At 38.9% G+C, this 17,621-nt stretch overlaps 1 protein-coding gene across 1 annotated transcript in view; it reads left to right on the top strand.

The window, feature by feature from the left end:
• LOC126236574 (nose resistant to fluoxetine protein 6-like) overlaps positions 1-17,621 on the top strand; it is a 259,898-nt gene that overhangs the window by 182,763 nt on the left and 59,514 nt on the right. The window contains exons 9-11 of the mRNA XM_049945986.1: positions 7,552-7,690; positions 7,812-8,001; positions 8,108-8,250. Of these exons, the coding sequence (XP_049801943.1) occupies positions 7,552-7,690; positions 7,812-8,001; positions 8,108-8,250 (472 nt within the window). The remainder of the gene's footprint in view (positions 1-7,551; positions 7,691-7,811; positions 8,002-8,107; positions 8,251-17,621) is intronic.

Raw genomic sequence — 17,621 nt, 5'->3', positions numbered from 1 at the left:
TAATTACTTTTCTATGTATTTTTTGTAATTTGTTACATATTCTTTAAACTTGGGGTCAGTCCAACTTTTCAGTCTATAGTTAAGCATCTTCATGGTCCTGGAGGAATTTCTAATACCTGTTGTGATCCAGGAGTTAGCATGTGTATGCCCATATGTGTTTGTTTTGACAAGTTTCTTAGGAAAACACATTTCAAAATTCAACATAAACAGGGAAGAAAAAACATTATATGCAGTGTTTGTGCTAGTTTGTAACAGTACTTCTGCCCATGATTGGTTAGTCAGTGTATTTATGAAGTGACTGCAGCTATTTGTGGAGAAGGTTCTTTTGTACATTTGGTATGAACTATTTTTGGTCACAGGGGCTATGGGATATTTAAGGATAAGTGCATTGTGATCAGATATTCCTAGGTCAACATTTATTACATCTATATCTATGCCATCTATATTTGTGAAGATATTATCTATGAGACTTTTTGAAGAGTTTGTTATTCTTGTAGGGTTAATTATATGTGGATACAAATTGAAGCTATGTAAAACATTCAGGAACTGCTCTTTGGATGCACCTTCAGTCAATAAGTTGACATTAAAATCTCCACTTATAATTATTGTTGATTTTTTATGATGTAATATTTTGAGCAATGCCTCTAACTTATTTCCAAAAATTTCAGGATCACCACATGGCGATCTGTACACTAACATTATTATTAATTTACTCTTTTGCATATTCAACTGTATTGCTGCAGCCTCAAAATGTTTTTCTGCATTCAAGGATTCAGTTACAGTCATATTTTTAACCTTTACTCCAGGTTTTACATAAATGCAAACACCACCATGTCTTGTTTCCTTCCTGCAAAAATGGCTTACTAATTTGTATGGGGAAATGCAAATATTTTCTAGTTCATAACTCATGCACCAATGTTCTTGAATGCAAATACAATCTATACTAGCTTCATTGGCTGCAATCTCAAGTTCTAATATTTTATTTTTAATGCATTGTATGTTAAGGCTCATTATTTTTAAATTATTGAAATTAGATTGAGAGGAGTTTGTACTCATGCTTCCCAATGTTACTGGCTGTTCCTTGCTGAGGCTGGGTACCAAAAATGCTTAAGAATTACACGTTTCCTGCTCCTTGTATTTCTTACCCCTAGACGTGCCACCATACTTGTTGTATCTGTAGTTGTAGCTGCTGTTTCAGTGGATGCTGGAGGTGTTTCTGAAGCTGATGATTCAGTGGATGTTGGAGATGCTGCCAGTTTTGATGCTGAGTCTGGTTTTGTAAGTGATGTTCCAATTGATACTGGAACTTTTGCTGAAACTGTATTTTCGTTTAAATCTTGAACTACAGTTGGCACTGACGTTACTGTGGACGTTGAAGCTGCGTATGAAGCTGATAAATGATGCTCCGATGGTGTTGATTTTTCTTCTGTTGATGATATCTGAGTGGCATTTTGTACCACTGTTCTTGCCTCTGTTCTTCTGATTGATGGGGCTAGTCACAGATTCTGGACTTGATTTTGAACCTGCTGGGGAGGGTGGTACATCTGCTGCTGATGATAATAGTTCAGCTGTTTTTGATGATTTCGACACTACTGACAATTTGGCTGATGTGGCTGCTGTACTGGACGACACTTCAGATTTTTTTAGTTCTTCTAACGTCAAAGAATCTTCTGTTGCTACCAATGATTGCGGGACATCAGCTCTTCCTATTTCCACTAATGTTGATACTATAATAAGGCCGTTTTCAGACAGTGTAATATTGTTTCGTTCTACTTTAGAGTCTTTAATAGCATTCTGTGAAGTCCATGCTCTGTAAAATGCTCTCTGCAATCACTATTTATCCCAACATATGTAGCATTAGGATAACCTCGACATATCTTAGCGAAAAGTCTGTTGGCGGTAATAATCTCAGTATTCACGCAAGAGTTTTCCATGAGATCATACCTATGAGGGATACTGACAACAAAAAATTTCACTTCAGGCATTTTACAAATTACTTGCTTTAAAACTGTTGTAGCACATCTAGTTTCATTGTGGTATACATCGTTGGCGCCTCCAATCATCACACATGTGCTGCCATTCATCATAGATTGATTACAGCTATTTAAAACTTCACATAGTGGCGCTCCTGGTTTGATTACGCCAGTTACCTTGAATCCTGTTTTCTTAGAATTCATAATTTCAGCTACACCTCTTCCATGGCTGTCTGCTAGAATAAGGATTTCATGTCTATTTTCCAACGTGTGTTTTTTGTTTTGTTTACAAATATCAGGCCGATTTGTTTTGCTTTGTGTGCGCAATTAAGCGTTGATTACAGAACTGTCCACGTGGATGATGGTACAATTTAATTGTTCTTTCTCCTCTGTGCTATTTTCAAGCACACTAAACCTATTACTTAGTTTTAAAGTAAGTTCCGCTGTTTTTGTTTTTGGTTGTGTGTTGCTTATTTGACTGGTATTTGAGAACTCTTGTAGGCTAGATTTTGAGGAATTTCTCACACTTATTACCAAGTTTTCAAGCGTTTTTGCGTATTTTATAGTATAATTGAGTTCTTTCCTAAGTTCGTTCTCTACATTCACTTGCAAACCTGCCCTGTGCATTTCACTGGCATTGTCCCGCCCGTTGCATTCTATACCGCAGTCGCACTTATTTAGAACTTCCGATCGTGAGAAACAATGGGTATGGCACCACTTATGATTGAATGCGCAGATTCTTAATCCATTTAACACAATTTTATGGCATATGGTACACTTCACTGATGAAATACGATCACAAATTACCGAGCGATTTGAAACTACATGTATACTCGCCGCCATCTTTAAAAACTTATTCTGTACATAGAGTTGATCCCAGATTGACCTCTTGTCCTCTTCTTTAAACAGCGAGTCAGCCTCAGCAAGTTCGTTGGTTTCGTCAGCAGTTTCCTCAACATCCTCCATAACATCTTCTTCACTGTCTTCATATAAAAATTTTGGCACGTTGTCAAAGTCGACCCCAATACATTTCTTGCAAATTGAAGAACATTTCAAATCCACTTTTCTGCAGGAGCACGCTCCGCCACAGTTCAGCTTGCATGAGCATGAAACAATGTGAAGAAGTGCTTCAGGTGCTGGATCTTGGCTCATTATAACGGATATTGGACCGTGGTCACTGTGATTCCAGCCCCATTTCTCAGGAGGTTCCCAGTTTCCCATCCAACTTCGGACTTGTTGGTAAGTCCGCAATGAATGATGTTGTGCAGCATTTTCTGTAGGTGGCAACCGTGCAAGATTCAGTTTGCTTTTGTGGCAGATTTGGCGAATAGCTGGTACCGCAAATGGTCTAGTGTGTGGGAACTGCTGACACCTCCACTATACAATGCGATAGTAACCTGTTCTCCTGCAGTTATAATTTCTTCATGGGTAGCATGTGGTTTATTGAACGTGCAAAGTGCTGAGGTTAGGTGTTCATTTTTTGCAACAATATTGCAGCACTTAATTTTTCCTTGACCAAAAAAGGCAGATGTTGTATCACATCCGCTAAAGGTGTGAGTGAACAGAATATTTTCACTGTAAAACTTGTAAGATGCAGTGGAAAACCACTTGTCTTCTGCATTTCCTCTTCCTGGCTTTAAGAAAAATAAGTTTTCAATGCCTTGCCCCAAACAGGTCATGAGCACAAGCAGGTCAACATCTTCTCCTACGATGACAACACTTCCAAAATCTTTGGTTCTTGAAATGGCAGATGTTACAATCATAACGTCAGCATCTTCTTGTGCCTGGTGCACTTAAATGCTACACTCTAGAAATTCCATTTTAAGAAGTGTGATCAAACGCATCTTGTTTCGTTCGTTGTACAAGAACTTGTCCTGAGGGACCTGGTTCACCATTTCTGATTCAGGCACAACGTCAACCGAAGAATGTCTTTGTGCTACATTTGTCTCCCTCACATGGCTACCCATCAAATACAATAGCAAATTGAGATCCAAAATAACGTTGCAGGTAAGAAACATAGCTTTGGGCTATTGACTTGAAGCAAACATTTCGAGTCAAAGTCACTTTGTGGATCAGGTACCCTCCATCAATGACAAAAAATTTACTCGGTCCACCTGACTTCACATCTTCCACTGGAACGAAGGCATTGTTGAATGAAGATTTTGTTCCTTTTCGCATGCCTTTTTCTGAGAATAGGGACATTGGGTAAGGAGCAAGTTCATATTTCAGAAAGGCTTTTAACACTTCTTCACTTTGTTTCATTAAACAAAGCCTTTGGAAAAGAATTAAAGGATCAACAGGAGTAATTTTAGTGCTCCCAGCTTTTACAGAATTGAACGCAGAAAGGAGAGTCACAACTTTATCTTTTCTACGGAACTTTACATCGTGGAAATTGTCACCAACTATTCTTTGCTCGAAATTTGAAAAATTGGTATTTTTTGACGCACTGTAGCGCCTTAGATACTGGGAGTAGAAAAAAATGGTAAGAATCAAATTTGTAAATAATTTTGTGCTCTTTAAAAAAGAAAATAGACACCAAAGCGATAGGAGCAAATGAAACTGAGATATTTTGAAAAAACTGAAAACAGTGTGAATTTTTCGAGGTTTTTTGACTGCAGAAAGTTTTCCCAAGAGAAATTTTGTTGGCAAAACTTGGTTTTCTAACCTTTCCAACAATATGAACGAGTTAAAAAAATAAAATCTTCTACCCCACCTTTTGCAAGGTACAGGCTTTTTTTCCGACGGTTTCACTGGACTACATGTCCAAAGTTGTTCCATCAGATTTGCACCAACTCTGGCATAAGACATTTTGGCGGACTTCGGGTTACACATCTCCTATGTGATTGTGTATGGTTGGCTTCAAGTGGATGAACTGTTCAGTACATGTAATAATCCACCGGTTGCTTTGGCCATTGGCCTTGTCAACAATAGACACACACACACGCACACTCACACAAACGCAACTCACACACTTTATTCTGAGTGAGTTGTGTTTGCATGAGTGTGTGTGTATGTGTGTATGAGTGTCTGGTGTTGACAAGGGCCATTGGCCGAAAGCATTAAGTGTGAAAATCTTTTTGTTGTGCCTATCTGCGACTCAGCATCTCCACTATATGGTGAGCAGCAACTTTCCTTCTCATAATATTGTTACATTCCGTCCTGGATTGTCCACCAGTTGCATTTCACTCACACAAGACATTGTATCGCATAGTGAATGTGGTTACTTACCTGCTATGAATGATTCCAGGAAATGTGCAGTGTTAGGGATGACCTACTACAATGTCACATGCTCATATTTCATTGTGCATATAAACCTGTACTCCATCTGATGGACTTAGACTGACTCTACGCGAAAGGTTTTCTGCCCTTGTTGTTGTTGTGGTCTTCAGTCCTGAGACTGGTTTGATGCAGCTCTCCATGCTACTCTATCCTGTGCAAGCTTCTTCATCTCCCAGTACCTACTGCAACCTACATCCTTCTGAATCTGCTTAGCGTATTCATCTCTTGGTCTCCCTCTACGATTTTTACCCTCCGCGCTGCCCTCCAATGCTAAATTTGTGATCCCTTGATGCCTCAAAACATGTCCTACCAATCGATCCCTTCTTCTAGTCAAGTTGTGCCACAAACTTCTCTTCTCCCCAATCCTATTCAACACCTCCTCATTAGTTATGTGATCTACCCATCTAATCTTCAGCATTCTTCTGTAGCACCACATTTCGAAAGCTACTATTCTCTTCTTGTCCAAACTAGTTATCGTCCATGTTTCACTTCCATACATGGCTACACTCCATACAAATACTTTCAGAAACGACTTCCTGACACTTAAGTCTATACTCAATGTTAACAAATTTCTCTTCTTCAGAAACGATTTCCTTGCCATTGCCAGTATACATTTTATATCCTCTCTACTTCGACCATCATCAGTTATTTTACTTCCTAAATAGCAAAACTCCTTTACTACTTTAAGTGTCTCATTTCCTAATCTAATTCCCTCAGCATCACCCGATTTAATTTGACTACATTCCATTATCCTCGTTTTGCTTTTGTTGATGTTCATCTTATATCCTCCTTTCAAGACACTGTCCATTCCGTTCAACTGCTCTTCCAAGTCCTTTGCTGTCTCTGACAGAATTACAATGTCATCGGCAAACCTCAAAGCTTTTACTTCTTCTCCATGAATTTTAATACCTACTCCGAATTTTTCTTTTGCTTCCTTTACTGCTTGCTCAATATACAGATTGAATAACATCGGGGAGAGGCTACAACCCTGTCTCACTCCTTTCCCAACCACTGCTTCCCTTTCATGCCCCTCGACTCTTATAACTGCCATCTGGTTTCTGTACAAATTGTAAATAGCCTTTCGCTCCCTGTATTTTACCCCTGCCACCTTCAGAATTTGAAAGAGAGTATTCCAGTTAACATTGTCAAAAGCTTTCTCTAAGTCTACAAATGCTAGAAACTTAGGTTTGCCTTTTCTTAATCTTTCTTCTAAGATAAGTCGTAAGGTTAGTATTGCCTCATGTGTTCCAACATTTCTACGGAATCCAAACTGATCTTCCCCGAGGTCCACTTCTACCAGTTTTTCCATTCGTCTGTAAAGAATTTGCGTTAGTATTTTGCAGCTGTGACTTATTAAACTGATAGTTTGGTAATTTTCACATCTGTCAACACCTGCTTTCTTTGGGATTGGAATTATTATATTCTTCTTGAAGTCTGAGGGTATTTCGCCTGTCCCATACATCTTCCTCACCGGATGGTAGAGTTTTGTCATGATTGGCTCTCCCAAGGCCGTCAGTAGTTCTAATGGAATGTTGTCTACTCCCGGGGCCTTGTTTTGACTCAGGTCTTTCAGTGCTCTGTCAAACTCTTCACGCAGTATCTTATCTCCCATTTCATCTTCATCTACATCCTCTTCCATTTCCATAATATTGTCCTCAAGCACATCGCCCTTATACTAGACCTATGCACCAATGCTCACCTCAAGAGGGCACTTGTCTAGCAATGGGACATGTTCCACAGGCGGTACATGCTATACTGCCCTGTGAGAATATTACATTCCATACTGACAGTACATGTGCCACTATCATGTGAAACCACACACAAGAAGTATAACTCATTGTCGGTTGTAAGTTTTCAGGTATATCTTATAGCCATATAATTATTCCATGAGTCACAATGTTGCCACAACTCTTATTAGTACACAATTAATTCCATGGCTATGTAGTTTTGTGGACCTCAAAAATCCTTCAACTTACAGGCATGAGTGTATATAAAATGTACAGCGTAGTGCATCAACTTTTTTAATCTTGGTGGTTATCCTAACAGAGAATGGTGTCAGTGAGCCTCATACATGACAACAGGCATACTGCAATGGTCTGTTTCTTTTTTGGAAACTAGAGTATATTGTGGCACAGCAAGTCATATTTTTTTGCATTTGTGTTATTAATTCATTAAGGATCACAGATGATGTCCATTAAATTCATGAATACTCTCCTTCTTCCAGGTAGAATTCACTGAAAATTATTTTTGTGGTTTCAAAATCTGTTAGTTTCTTTTAAAACACAGTATCTCTTTACAGCATTGAATGGGATAATGATTACAAGACAAGAATGTACTATACTACACACACTCGGTACAATTCTTGGCTTGTTGGAGTAATCATTGGGTACATGCTTCACAATATTAAAAAGCAAAAAGCTGAGTTTAAGATGCCAAAAGTAGGTGTCATTTTATTTACAGGTAACTTATAATTGGAAATATTATTTAAATATATATTTTAGCCAATAGCTTTCTCACTGTTTCAAATAAATACATAACACTTCTCTTTTTGTGTTCTAGGTCACCACAATTGTGACAGTGATTACTTTAACATTTCTCACAATAGGCACGGTATTTGCATTGTACCCCTTCAACCTTCCAAATTATGTGTATAGCCCTGTCAATGCAGCATTTTTTCACACATTTATCAGAACAGGTTGGTCTACAGGTGTTGCACTATTGGTGTTTTCATGCTGTACTGGTTATGGGGGTATGTACATCATTTAATTTCACAGTTTTCAATTGGGAATCATTTGTGATAGAACATTTTGTTACAAAAACACAAAACTTAACTTTCTGGTTTTCTTGTTTCTCAGGTGTTATTAATGCATTACTTTCATGGAAAGTGTTTGCACCATTATCTCGTATCACTTATTCCATGTTCCTCACTCATGGAGCAATACAAATGATGCTGATGTACAGAACAACAGCAATAATTCATCTGGATGATACAAATGTGGTACGTGCCTTAAGTCTTCTTGTGTGAGCTCATATAATCTGAAAATTAATTATATCTACAAATCTGTTTTTATTTCTTATTGTGCTCTTTTGGGTAAATGTTAAAAAGTCAGGAGAGACATCTTATGCATAAATTACAAAACTGAAAAATGTATTTAGAAAACTGAAGTTCAACTTTGACAAATAGTGAAAAAGTTCTGTTATTGCGATTTTTGTTGGTCCTGTAAATTACCTGTACAACTAGATATTTGTAACATAGGGTATATCATTATGCTGACAATATATACACATAATGGCATGAACAGTATATGCATAATAATATATAAAACACAAAGATTTACAATACATGCTGTTTCACAATACTTATTGCATCCAAATGCATAATGTTTTATGACACCAGGGTTTAAAAAATAAAATTTTGTGACATATTATTGTCTTTGAGTGTACATAAATGATGTAGTGGCATAATACAACAATTAGGTCTACTGCTTAACATGATATTCACATTTTTAAATTTACTATTCACATGGTAAACAAGTAACTTTAGCTCAATGTCTACCCACATACTTTGCCACACTGTAATATTCTTTTTCTATCAGAATTTTTTTAGAATCACAAGGAAAGTCTCCTCAGTTTGAGACATTGTAATTCTCTTGTCAATGTTTTGTTAATTTCATTCTGGAGCACTGATGTTCTTGCTTTTTTAAAAAAAAACCATAGTATAGGTGAAAGGTTGGAATGTTGGCTGCTATTTTGTTCCTGTTATTCCTCTTAATATTATACCATTTCTCATCTGTAATAATCTCACTGTCAGTGGGATGTTTAACTCTAAGTCACCTTTTTTCCTTCACCATCTCACCAACATTGTAATTCATTGTATGTTTATCTACAACAATACTTCCATAACTTCTCTTGGATTTGTATACTGCCCATTGCTGCACTTTATTTAACACTCTATTCATTGTCACTGCATATCCTAGAATCAGAGTGACTACATGTGTAAAATTCCTTGGAGTCCAGATGGATAATATGCTAAAGTAGAATCATCATGTAGATGAACTAACCAAGAAGCCCAACTCAGGAAGTTTTGCACCTAGGGGCATGTGTTGACTTGAAGACCAGGGTTACAGCTTATTATGCAATATCTGGGACAGTGCAGGAAAATAAAGTGAAGTATTCCTTCAGCAGAAGTGAGCAGTAAGAATAATGCATAACACAGATAACTGAACATCTTTCAAAAGGCTCTTCAGATATCTTGGAATTCTTATACTCAGTTACCACTGTATTTGGTCCTAAATGGTAATAAAAATGCAACTGGAGTTGAAATGTGATTTTTAAATCCAGGATAAGGATACAAAATTAATATTATGTAGCTTTTGCTCCTTGTTTGGGGTTCAAAATGGAGTTATAAAACCTAGTGCAAAGGTCTTTGATATGCTCTCATTAGTCATAAAGCAAGAAATTGAGAATCCCCACAAATTTAAAAGAAAATTAAAAAAGTACATTTCAGCCACTTCTTCTACAAACATTCTCAAGATCTGCATCAAAGGATTGAAGATTCATCTCAATTACATGACAAATAGCATGTGTATCGTAAACAGGCCTCTGTTGTTACAGTTGTAGATACTGGGTGTGGCAGAAAAATGGGCCAATTTGTGTATAGTGAAACAGGCTGAGGATTATACTGTAAAACATTTTAAATCACAACAACAACAACAAAAAACCCTTGAGTATTGTAATTTCACAGACTGTTCATGTTTTGAAAACAAAGTCTTGTAGGTGGCCGCCATTGTTATGTTGAAACTCAGACAATCTGTGACAAAATTGTTCACAGCACATCAAACAGTTTCACAATTGTCTGTAGATGTCTAGCATACACACTGTGTTCCAGGAACTCACAAGGGAAGTAATCACAGACAGATAAGTCAGAAGATTTGGGAGGCCACAAAGTGTCCCCATTCCTTGAAATGATATAGTTACCAAATACTTTGTGCACTCCCACCACTGAAACTTGAACACAATGAGATGTAACACCATCTCGCTGAAACCGACACTCATTTGAAGGTAACTGCTCAAGTTAATGTATGAGGAATGTGACAACTGTGGCAGCATACTGCTGAGATGTTACTGTGGTTGCTCCTCCATGTTCATTCTCAAAAAGAAAGGGTCAGTTATATCCATTGAACAGACAGTGCACTACACTGTGACTTTGTGACTGTGTAAGGGGTGTTGACGGAGTTCATGAGCATTATCCTCACACCAGTAATGGCAGTTTTGTTTGTTGATATAATCACTGAGATGAAAATGTGCCTCATCACTCATCCACAGCAAATTTAAGAAGCCTTCATTGTCCCTAATTTTACTCAACAGTTCAACAGATGGAGTCATTTGCTTCTCATTATCATTTTCATTTAAAGGTTGCACAACCTGCATCTTGTACAGTTGCAACTTTAAAACATTCCATAAAATTCTGTGCACTGTATGACTGGACATTCACACTACTGCTTCAATTTGTTTTACAGAATGTCTACATTTTGCATCTCCTCTGTCATTCCTGTGAACAACAGCTTGTGGACCTTCCTGACAATTTCAGTTTAAGTGCATTTTCTTGTTGCTTCAAAGTTTGTCACTCAAAACCTGGTTGCATCTGACAATGGTACAGGATCATTCCGTCTAAGGTTGGAATGGTATTCCCTTCTAGTCACCATCTTTGTAAAAGCTCTTCACAGCCACAGTAAGTTCAGGTCCACTCCAGCATTCCATCCAGCAAATGGTGTACCTACCTGATACATATGACCAACATTCAGTGTTGCCAATAATACCATTCCACTTTTGGAGATGAATTAAAACAGCTTGTTTCTCTGCCACACCCTGTACCTGTAGTTCTATGATTAATAATAATATTTTTGCCCCACTGCTTGTATTTTGAACAGAGAGAGGAGAGAGACCTTCATTGTCAAAAAAGAGTTCTGGTAATTAGAAATATTAGCAATAAAGGAGCATTGTTTAAAGTTTGAGTCACAAATGTTTATTGTAAGTGGCATTCAAAAAGAAATGAACCAAAGGCTGTAAAAAGAAAACTGCAGAATGGATTGCAATGGCCTATAAGAGCACTGAGGCCCCAAACTCACTGCTAGGTGGACCTTGGCACATGCCCACATAACAGCAGAACAGGCACATGCACATGATGACCATTTACTGCCCTCAGTAGTACCGATGGCAGAGTAATGGGCACTTCAAAGAAGATCAAAGTGGAGTATCATGTTTCTTTACAACAGAAGAAAGCACAAAATGGAAATTGATCAAAGAGTAGAACCAGAGTTCAGAGAACACATCATTTCCATTTCATTCCAACACTAAATCTGACCTCTGGGGCAAAGACCATAACTGGCCAGTCAACAGTAATGATGACTTTCACTTCCTGGACAGTGGTATTGGTAATGGGTGTGACATTGCAGATCATGCATCATCAGCCAACGATATCCACCCTTCCTTGAATCCCTTGTGCCGTGCCTGGACACTGGCAATGGACATGCCAGGCACTCAATACACTTTTGCCATTCTCCAGTGTATTTCCATTCTCCACATTCCTTCCACTGTAAGGAAGCACACTATACCACAATGATCTGAGAGCAGTGAATGGTTGAAGTGTGCACGTGCTCACCCTGTTGTCATATGGGTGGGTGACAACATCTCTCTAGTGACGAGTTTGGGGCCTCAGCACTCTTACAGTGACCACACCTTCCTCTAAAGGCATTGGCATTATGATCCCTTCAGCAGTTTTCACTTTATAGCCTCTGGCATGTTTCTTTTTGCATTCCCCTTGTACTAAAAATATGCAAATATGATAACAGAAAGTCTTTGGTGGAATATAAATAATGAAAGGAGCAAAGGTGACCACTCACTATAAACTTGTGGTGTCGAGAGGTCAATAGACAGATGGATGAGATGGAAAACTTAGCTAAGGTTTCAGACCAGTCCTTCTTTTAACAGCTAACAGAATACAAACACACACATACACACCTACATGGGTATGTTGTTCCAACTGACTACATTGTACTGACACTGCAGGAGGTAGGGCTGAGCTTGGTGTAATACACTAATTTTTTTGAAATTTGATACTGTATTTGTCATTCAGAATGTGCAAGAAAAATTTATGCTCACGATAGTCTGAAGTCCTAGACAAAATATTCCATGGAATAAGACAATAGAAACAATAAGAACAGTTTGAATGGCATGAAGGTCATATCAGAGAGTGCTCTGGGTGGTAAAATAAACTGTGTCCTCAGTCTTACAGAGATTTTAGGAATACATAAAAAGAAAAAATACTGCAGGCTGGATTTAAGCCCTTGGACAGGTATATAAATCAGCAAATAAATAGAAATGTGTGGGAAGTACTTATAAGATGGTAATCGAAAAGATTAAGCATTCACTTAAACTTGTGCTAGTAAATGGCAAGTTGTAATATTACATGCATCCAACTGTTCTTGAATAATAGGTAAAATAGTACATATTTTATATCTAAAATGCTTGTGTTATACTGCATATTTCACTTGACTTATCCTATAAACTGGGGTGACAAAAGTCGTGGGATAGTGATATGCACATATACAGATGGCAGTAGAATTGTGTAGACAATGTATAAAAAGGCAGTGCATTGGCAGAGCTATCAATTAATTTACTTTGAATGCAGAATGTTGGTTGGAACTTGAGACATAAGACATTCCATTTTGGAAATCATTTGGGAATTCATTATACCAAGATCCATAATGTCAATAGTGTGTCAAGGATACCTCTCCACAGACAACACAGTGGCCAACGGCCTTCACTTAATGATTGAGAGCAGCGGCATTTGCATAGAGTTATCAGTCCTGAAAAATAAGCAACACTGCCTGAAATAATCATAGAAATCAGTGTGGGATGTACGATGAATGTATCCATTAGCACAGTGTGGCAAAATTTGGTGTTAATGGGCTATGGCAGCAGATGACCGACATGACTGCCTTTGCTAACAGCATAACATAACTTGCAGTGCCTCTCTGGGCTCATGACCATAATGGTTGGACCCTAAATGACTGTAAAACTGTGGCCTGGCCAGATAAGTCCTGATATCAGTTAGTAAGAGCTGATAGTAGGCTTCAAGTGTGGTGCAGACCTCATGAAGCCATGGACCCAAGTTGTCAACAAGGCACAGTGCAAGCTGGTGATGGCTCCATAATGGTGTGGGCTGTGTTCACACGAAATGGATTGTGTCCTCTGGTCAAACTGAACTGATCATTGACTGGAAATGGTTATTTTTGGCTATCTGGAGACCACTTGCAGCCAGTCATGGACTTCATGCTCTCAAACAATGATGCAGTTTTTATGGATGACAATGCACCATGTCACTTGGCTACAATGGTTCATGAATTGTATTAAGAACATCCTGGACAGTTTGAGCAAATGCTTTGGCCATCCACATAGTCCAACATAGATTAGATTAGATTAGATTAGATTAATACTTGTTCCATAGATCATGAATACGACACTTCGTAATGATGTGGAACGTGTCAGGTTAATAAAAGATGTCTGTACAAGATATTACATTACACAAAATACTGCATGACACTAATGTTTAAGTTTCGTTCCCTTAATTTATATATAAAAATTCAGCCCATGAGTAGAAGGAGTTGTCATCTAGAAATTCTTTTAATTTATTTTTAAATTTTAGTTGGCTATCTGTCAGGCTTTTGATGCTGTTTGGTAGGTGACCAAAGACTTTTGTGGCAGCACAATTTACCCCTTTCTGTGCCAAAGTCAGATTTAACCCTGCATAGTGAAGATCATCCTTTCTCCTGGTGTTATAGCTATGCACACTGCTATTACTTTTGGACTGGGTTGGATTATTAACAACAAATTTCATAAGTGAATATATATACTGTGAGGTTACTGTGAGGATCCCTAGATCCTTAAATAGATGTCTGCAGGATGACCGTGGGTGGGCTCTAGCAATTATTCTGATTACACGTTTTTGAGCAATGAATACTTTTCTACTCAACAATGAATTACCCCAGAATATGATGCCATACGAAAGCAGTGAATGGAAGTAGGCATAGTAAGCTAATTTACTGAGATCCTTATCACCAAAATTTGCAATAACTCTAATAGCATACGTAGCCGAACTCAGACGTTTCAGCAGACCATCAATGTGTTGCTTCCAGTTTAGCCTCTCATCAATGGACACACCTAAAAATTTTGAAAATTCTACCTTAGCTACAGACTTCTGTTCAAAGTCTATATATATTACTGGAGTTGTGCCATTTACTGTACGGAACTGTATATACTGTGTTTTATCAAAATTTAATCCCATCAAACATTTATGGGACATAATCAAGAGGTCAATTTGTACACAAACCTGCACTGGCAACACTTTTATAGTTACAGCAGCATGGCTCAATATTTTTGCAACAATTTGTTGAGTGTATGCCATGCCAAATTGCTGCTCTCAAAATGAGGTTCGACATGATATTAGCAGGTATCCCATGATTTTTGTCACGTCAGTGTTATACTAGTACACTCTTTGTACAACATGCAATCTGCAGCAACAAATACAAAATCAAATCAAACCTACTTTAATGTCAATCACATGAAACGGAGATGACACAATGACAACAGGACAGTAAGATTCAGATGAATACTTGCTGGACCCATTGCTATCAGAATATGAAAAGGAGAAAGGTAGCAGTACATAAGAAAAATTAAAGGGAAAGATAAATGAGTTCCACAAAGCTATTTGTTAGTCTTCACATTTTTACAAGACGAAATGGATATAGCAATTATCAAACAAACAAAACAAAATTATTGTGGTACTAATGACCTGTAGTCTGAAATGCATTACCAAATTAAAGACAATACTAATGACCTGTAGTTGGAAATGCATTACCAAATTAAAGACCAAATAGTACCTAACCTTACCCATCAATTAAATGAATATTTGATTCAGCGCAGGGTACCAAACTTCTGGAAGGAGGCAGAGGTGATCATTATTAAAAAAGTGTTGTAATGTTGTCGAGACACAATACCAGAAATAACACCAACCTAGTTTTATTCTGCTTCCACATTAAGAGATCCACAATAACACTGAATAAAGTATAGAACAGTACAAAGTCTCAAACTATAGGACACATCAATATACAGTCCTGTAAATGACCAAACAATAAGCAAGTAAATGTATGTGAGGCTGAGGGCCCAGCATACTGGGCTTGTATTGAGCTGTTGCACACATGGCACAGCACTTGCTGTGCCATCTATCCAGGTTGCACAGCAACCTCTCTAAGCCAGCTGTAGAGACACTTGGATCACATGCTGTTCGATTACATGCTCTCACACTGTGGGGCTACAACACTCCTTCCCCCTTGGGGTCAAGTGTTCACTGTGGAGTTTTCCATGTCGTCATCACTCGGTGACAACTGCTGGAGAAGGTGTCATATTGTCACAGGAAAATATGGTCTGAAATGATGTGGAGAGGCATGGTGCCCACTCCCCTGTAAGAAGCTGTAAGGGAAAATTGGTGATGATGGTGCTGTATCAGTATCTACATCTGGGCAGGTACTCAGTGATGGAGGCAGCAGAGAAGACAGCGTCAGCGTCAACATGGGCTGTGGAGATGGAGGCAGCCTGGCGCTGACTATTCTGCCTGGCAGCACACAGGGCAAAGACAGCACCAGAGCCAGAGGAGTCATGGATCAGGCTGCAAGGAATGGTGTAGATGATGGAGGCAACCACAGTGTGGACGGCTCTCCAGTGCGTGGTCGGTCACCCATGGATGGAGCTGGTCATAGTGTTGTGACACCAAGCCATCAGAGCTACACACAGTGCAGAGATGGTGGTCTTTGCAGTGATGAATGACTGCTGGTATCCACTTTGGGTGCCATGCAAACCCGCAGGCCCAGACGACAGAGCCTAGATGGAATTGCTGGAAGGCAGGCACCAGCAGGTGGCCAGGCATTAGCCAGAGCAGATGAAGCAGTGTATAGAGCTGGTGGCCATGAAGCAGCTCTGACAAGCTACAGTCACTGAATGGAGTGAACCAATATGAACTCAGGAGCCTATGGAGGGCTTCCTCGGGAGAACATTGAGTAACTTTTTTTTTTTAAATCTGGTTTTGAATAAATGGGCAAGCTGCTCTGCCTCTCCATTGGACTGAGGATGGAAGAGAGGCACTGTAACATGACAAATGCTACTCTTGGTACAAAAATCATCAAAATCCTGGGACACAAACTGTGGGACATTGTCCTTCACATGCATATTAATGGCAGTCATTCTAAGGAAAAACCCATGACTACATGAGGAAATATTTAGAAAGCATGAAGTACTACAAGCCAAAAGGAGGAACTGACCTACAAAATCAGCATGAATACGCTCCCTGGAGCACTAGAGGGGGCGGGGACATAGTGAAAGAGAGATCCATGGTGCCACTTAATGTGTGGTACAGTGCAGGCAGAGTGTCATTGTTGATACCCAGCCAAAACAAATGTCGGTGGGCCAGCAATTTGGAACAAGAAACACTGCAATGGTCCAGTGGAGAAGGTGGATGAAGTCCCAATACAATGTGGATGAAATCACAACCCTGGGCACCAGCTTTTCAGTAACCAGCAGGAACTGAGAGGTGATGACAGAGAGCATAATAATTACGAAAAGGATCCCATGCTCAACTTGGTGGTTTGTCTGGCCAGACACAGTGGATGAGCTGAACAACCTCAAGTAACACAGGAGTGGCCATGACAGCCACTGAAATTCAAGAACTTGTAATGGGAAAACCACCCATGATGTTTTGGGCTTCATCATCTAAATGGAAACATAACACTTCACCTGATCAGAAGCTGGATTGGCATCAATGGGCAGTCAAAAAATAGCATCTGCATTAACATGTGCTGTTGGTCAGAAATAAATTTCATAGTTATAGAAAGACAAAAACAGAGCCCAACATTACATGTGAAATGGGTGCTTTATCTGGTAAAGATGCCAAAGGATTGAAAAGTGAAAGCAGAGGTTTATGATCAGTAATCAAATCAAACTTAGACCTGTATAGGAAAACATGAAATTTTTGGAGCACTTACACAATAGCAAGGGTATTTTTTTCTATCTGCAAGTAACACTGCTGTGCCTGAGTCAGAGTTTTGGAGTTGTACACAATATTGCCTTCAGTACCGTCTGCATATTTGTGCCTGAGAACGGCCCCAAGGCCAGACTGGGCAGTTCTGTGGCTAATATAAGATGTTGGTCTGGTTGGAAGGTAATCAAGGAAGGCCCCAAGTTAATTTGGACCTTAATATTGTAATAGCAGGCAGGCAACCAGTGAAAAGGAACATCTTTACATGCAGGAGCATGAAG

Source organism: Schistocerca nitens, chromosome 2 (genome assembly GCF_023898315.1).
Source record: "Schistocerca nitens isolate TAMUIC-IGC-003100 chromosome 2, iqSchNite1.1, whole genome shotgun sequence".
NCBI lineage: Eukaryota > Metazoa > Arthropoda > Insecta > Orthoptera > Acrididae > Schistocerca > Schistocerca nitens.
Note: the sequence above shows the minus strand (reverse complement) of the source record. Positions and strands in the feature narration are given on the sequence as shown.